General features: G+C 38.7%; 1 protein-coding gene across 1 annotated transcript in view; it reads right to left on the bottom strand.

Moving 5' to 3' along the window:
* Positions 1-3833, bottom strand: part of THADA (THADA armadillo repeat containing) — a gene marked incomplete at its 3' end in the record, with an annotated part of 37295 nt that overhangs the window by 4305 nt on the left and 29157 nt on the right. Inside the window, exon 20 of the mRNA XM_015813081.1 lies at positions 3112-3269. Coding sequence (XP_015668567.1) covers positions 3112-3269 — 158 coding nt within the window. The remainder of the gene's footprint in view (positions 1-3111; positions 3270-3833) is intronic.

Below are 3833 nucleotides of genomic sequence, written 5' to 3'. Positions count from 1 at the left end.
TCCTTTCCAGGGTTGAAACAGAGTGACTAATTGATTTGGTGCTTACGGTGGGACTAGAACTCAGTCTCCTGGTTTCTAACCTGATGCCTTAACCCAGTGATGGCGACCCTTTTAGAGACCGAGTGCCCAAAAACCGCCCCCGCCCCCGCTCGGCCCCCACCCTGCCTCTCCGCAGGGCCACTCACCGCCTCCAGGGCCCGCCGCAGATCACCCAGGCAGCCCAGCAGCACCATGGCGGCCATGCCCTCTGCCCGCGTCCCGCAGCATCAACTGTGCGTGATGGGGCGGCAGAGTCTTGTCTACGCTGCCTGGCTGCCATGTCCTTGGCTGCGCTGCTCCGCGTGGGCCACGCTCAGGGGCGACTCTCCTCCAGGGGGGCTGCTAGTGAAGAGGGGGTCGCAGGGGGAGGCAAGGCTGGGACAATGGCACGTGTGCCCACAGAGAGGGCTCTGAGTGCCGCCTCTGGCACCCGTGCCATAGGTTCGCCACCACTGCCTTAACCACTACATCAAATTGGGTCTAATAGAGGAAACCTTAATCAAATAAACAAGGTTTATTTCAGAATATTACTTTGATTATCACTCTATTAACAGGTTGGTTCCCTTTAGAGAACACTGTAAAAAAAATTCACAATCTCCTTAATTCTAGCCCAGTGCTAATTGATGGTGGTTAAGGCATCACTACAACAAACTAGCTCTAAACAATATTTACAGCAAGTAAATTAAGATGATTGCATTTCTACCTCCATAGTCACATAACCACAATTCCAAAATATAAAGCTTCTCTACAGATCACATACTATGGTGCTGGAGAGAAAGCAAAATATAACGTGGTATACATGGAAGCAAGATGTTAAGAGTTGGGAAGAAGCTGTCCAGGGGATTAATATGCACCTTGAAAAGTTCACAAGAGACTAAATGTATTTCATGAATCATTACTATATATACAAACACTGTAACCTTATATAGAATTTCAAATATTTGAACATTCAAATTACCAAATTTTAATATTCTGTTTTCTGATCGCTCATGCAAAGGAACTATGCTATGCGTTTCTATACCAGAAGAATTTGCATATGCAGTTGTCTTGTGAAATGAACTCGGGAACACAGTTAAATAAGATCTATGCAACCATACATTCAATGCATATAACTGAATGGACAAAAATATTCAACATTATTAGGATTGTTTTATTTATAATTATTCAGATTTATTATCTTCAAGGAGTAATCAAGGTATAGCATGATAAAGTGTTAAGAAATGTAAGAGATTTCCAAAAACAAATGCTGTTGACCAAACAGCTATATTTATGGCTACGTTTTCAGACAAAATGCATGGCATTGGCTTTAAAAGGTGAACGTAACTCTTTAAAACCAATTCCTGTTTGACTTGGAACAGAAAAGGAGCTTAATGGTATATTGATGGTCATTTCTCTGCACTTCCAAAATGTTGCAAGACTGCGCACACAGCTGTGAGACAGCTGAAAACATCTGTTTGAGACAATGTGTAAATAAACATGTTAGAATTATTTCCAAAATTCTATATTCAGCACGACATCAATACTTCTTCAGTCTAAAATGGTATCATCATTTAGAAGAACTACAGTTTTATTTTTGAACTCTCATCATAAACTTCCCCTACAAAAAAAGGGGAAAAAAATCTATATCACGTATATCAGTCTCTAAGGCTGGAAACTGACTTGGTTAAAACCATATGGGAAAGGGAAAGGGAAAGGGTCATCAATTAAAAACAGAAATCTAATAAATCCAAAATATTTCCAAATGAAATACTTGTGGTAAGCCAATTTCTTGTAAACACTGCAGTCCATTCTCTTGAACAGTCCCAGATGGTGTGCTTGCCTTCATGGTCTTAAAAAATTGGGAGGGGAGAGGTTTAAAAACAGGTCTGAGTGAGCATAATTCTGTCATCTAGCTTACAGAGAATATGATATCCTCAATCAATCAATGTGTTTGTTATCCAAAATTACAGACCGTAAAAGCTTTACTTGAAATGGTAATTTCATCAAATCTCACCTTTCTGCTTGCCAAATGGAAAACATAAATGCAGAAGTAAGTAAATGAACTTTAATATATACATATAAGCACTATCCTAAGTTATTCCTAAGCCCATATGGCTGGAACACAGAGGAAAGCATCTATATTCTATTAAAACACTCATCATGACTTTTAACTGGGTGAAATGGTACATCATAGTGCAAAAGTTTTTGAACCAAGGTACCTCAAATGGTCTAACTTACAGAATGTGTCCAAAATCTGGAACCCATGACTTCTACATTTGTGGCTGCTTCAGTGCTACTGATTGCTGCTATGCTGCTGATGCAGACATGTGATCTTCATTTTAAATGTTATCTGAGTTTCCAAAACCAGTCTTGCAATCTCCCTGTTCCTCTCCAATTCAGCAGCAGACACTTACCAGTGGGGTAAGTGTCTATGCATCCTTCCTGGTCCGCATCACCCCCTCCACACACTCCACCAACTTATGCAGCAGGCAGGCAAGAGGCAGGGTTTCAAAGGTCCCCAGCTCGCTTCCTACTAGGAAATTCAATGGAGAAGCAGGCAGGAAACTGGAAATTGCTTCTGCTCTCACTGCCTTTTTGCCTATCATGGTCATTCTCTGTTAAGAAAAAAAATCTCTGAAATGATGACCCAATGGGGCATGGGTTGTTAGTTTAAAAAAAAAACAACCCTCTTCCAAGAGAATTCCGTATTGGTAATAAAGTAAAATAAACTGAATTAGAATGTCAGAATGTGCACTGCTATAATATTCTTACTTCAACACTATTTCTCTTAATGTAAGTATTCATGAGCTGCCCTAGAACATTGCTTAAATAAGTTCTTTGAACTAATTAAGAACGTCAAATTAAGAGAAAAGAAAAAATTAAAAAGATCTCCATTTTAAAATAAGCACACTGCTGTTACTATTTTCCCCAAACAATTCTTCCTATCTATTTTTCATCAAGATATTGCTATTATTTGGAACATGCCAGACAGGGAACTATAGAACTGTGACAGGATAGATGATTCCAATAATACATCCAGTAAACACTGAAATTCTCTGGACGAACAAATCGTAACATCTTAGGATACCCTACCTGATCCACTGTTATCAGTGCATCTGAACAACTAGGAAGAATCTGTTCAGGTAGAAGCTGACATAACTTCCCTAGAAGTAATGAAACCTCCTTCATGCTTCGCCAGCAACATACCAACACCATTTGAGCTGTGACATCATTTGTATGTTGTTCTTTACCTTAAAAAAATAAGACACAAAGCAAACATGTTACAACAGCTCTAACAATCTTTTAAAAATCATTCCACCAAGACTATTTAGCAATGTAATCTTTGAGCAATAAGGGTAAATCAACATATCCATAAGTAAGATTAAATACACTGTCAAGACAACTAAATAATTTAATTCAACCAAATAATAAAATGTACGTTTGCACAGAACTCAGTCTTGGCGTTTAAATGAATAAAGTTGACAAAACCAGCCAGGTAGAATTAGAATTAGAATTAGAACTAGATGTGACAGGTTTGAATATTCAAGAAATAGAAAGTAACTAGCCTAGAAAACAATTAAGAGATTACAGCTTGGGCTGCAGCTCAGAAGCAATACATATAAAACCTTGCAAAATTGTTGGCCCTTAAAACAATTAATCTAGTGATCTTTTGGCATCAAATTATGGTCTAGATATTTCTTTTAGGTGACTTGGTATAAGAAAGCTTCTGTGTTTCAAAACCCAGGCATATTTTCAAGAAACAGGATTTATAACCATCTCAAGTGAACGCACATTAACCTTCAAGCAACATCCTC

The sequence above is a fragment of the Protobothrops mucrosquamatus genome, unplaced genomic scaffold (genome assembly GCF_001527695.2).
Source record: "Protobothrops mucrosquamatus isolate PMUCROS unplaced genomic scaffold, P.Mucros_1.0 scaffold134, whole genome shotgun sequence".
In the NCBI taxonomy this organism is placed as follows: domain Eukaryota; kingdom Metazoa; phylum Chordata; class Lepidosauria; order Squamata; family Viperidae; genus Protobothrops; species Protobothrops mucrosquamatus.
The sequence above is the reverse complement of the archived record's forward strand: the minus strand, read 5'-3'. Positions and strand labels throughout refer to the sequence as shown.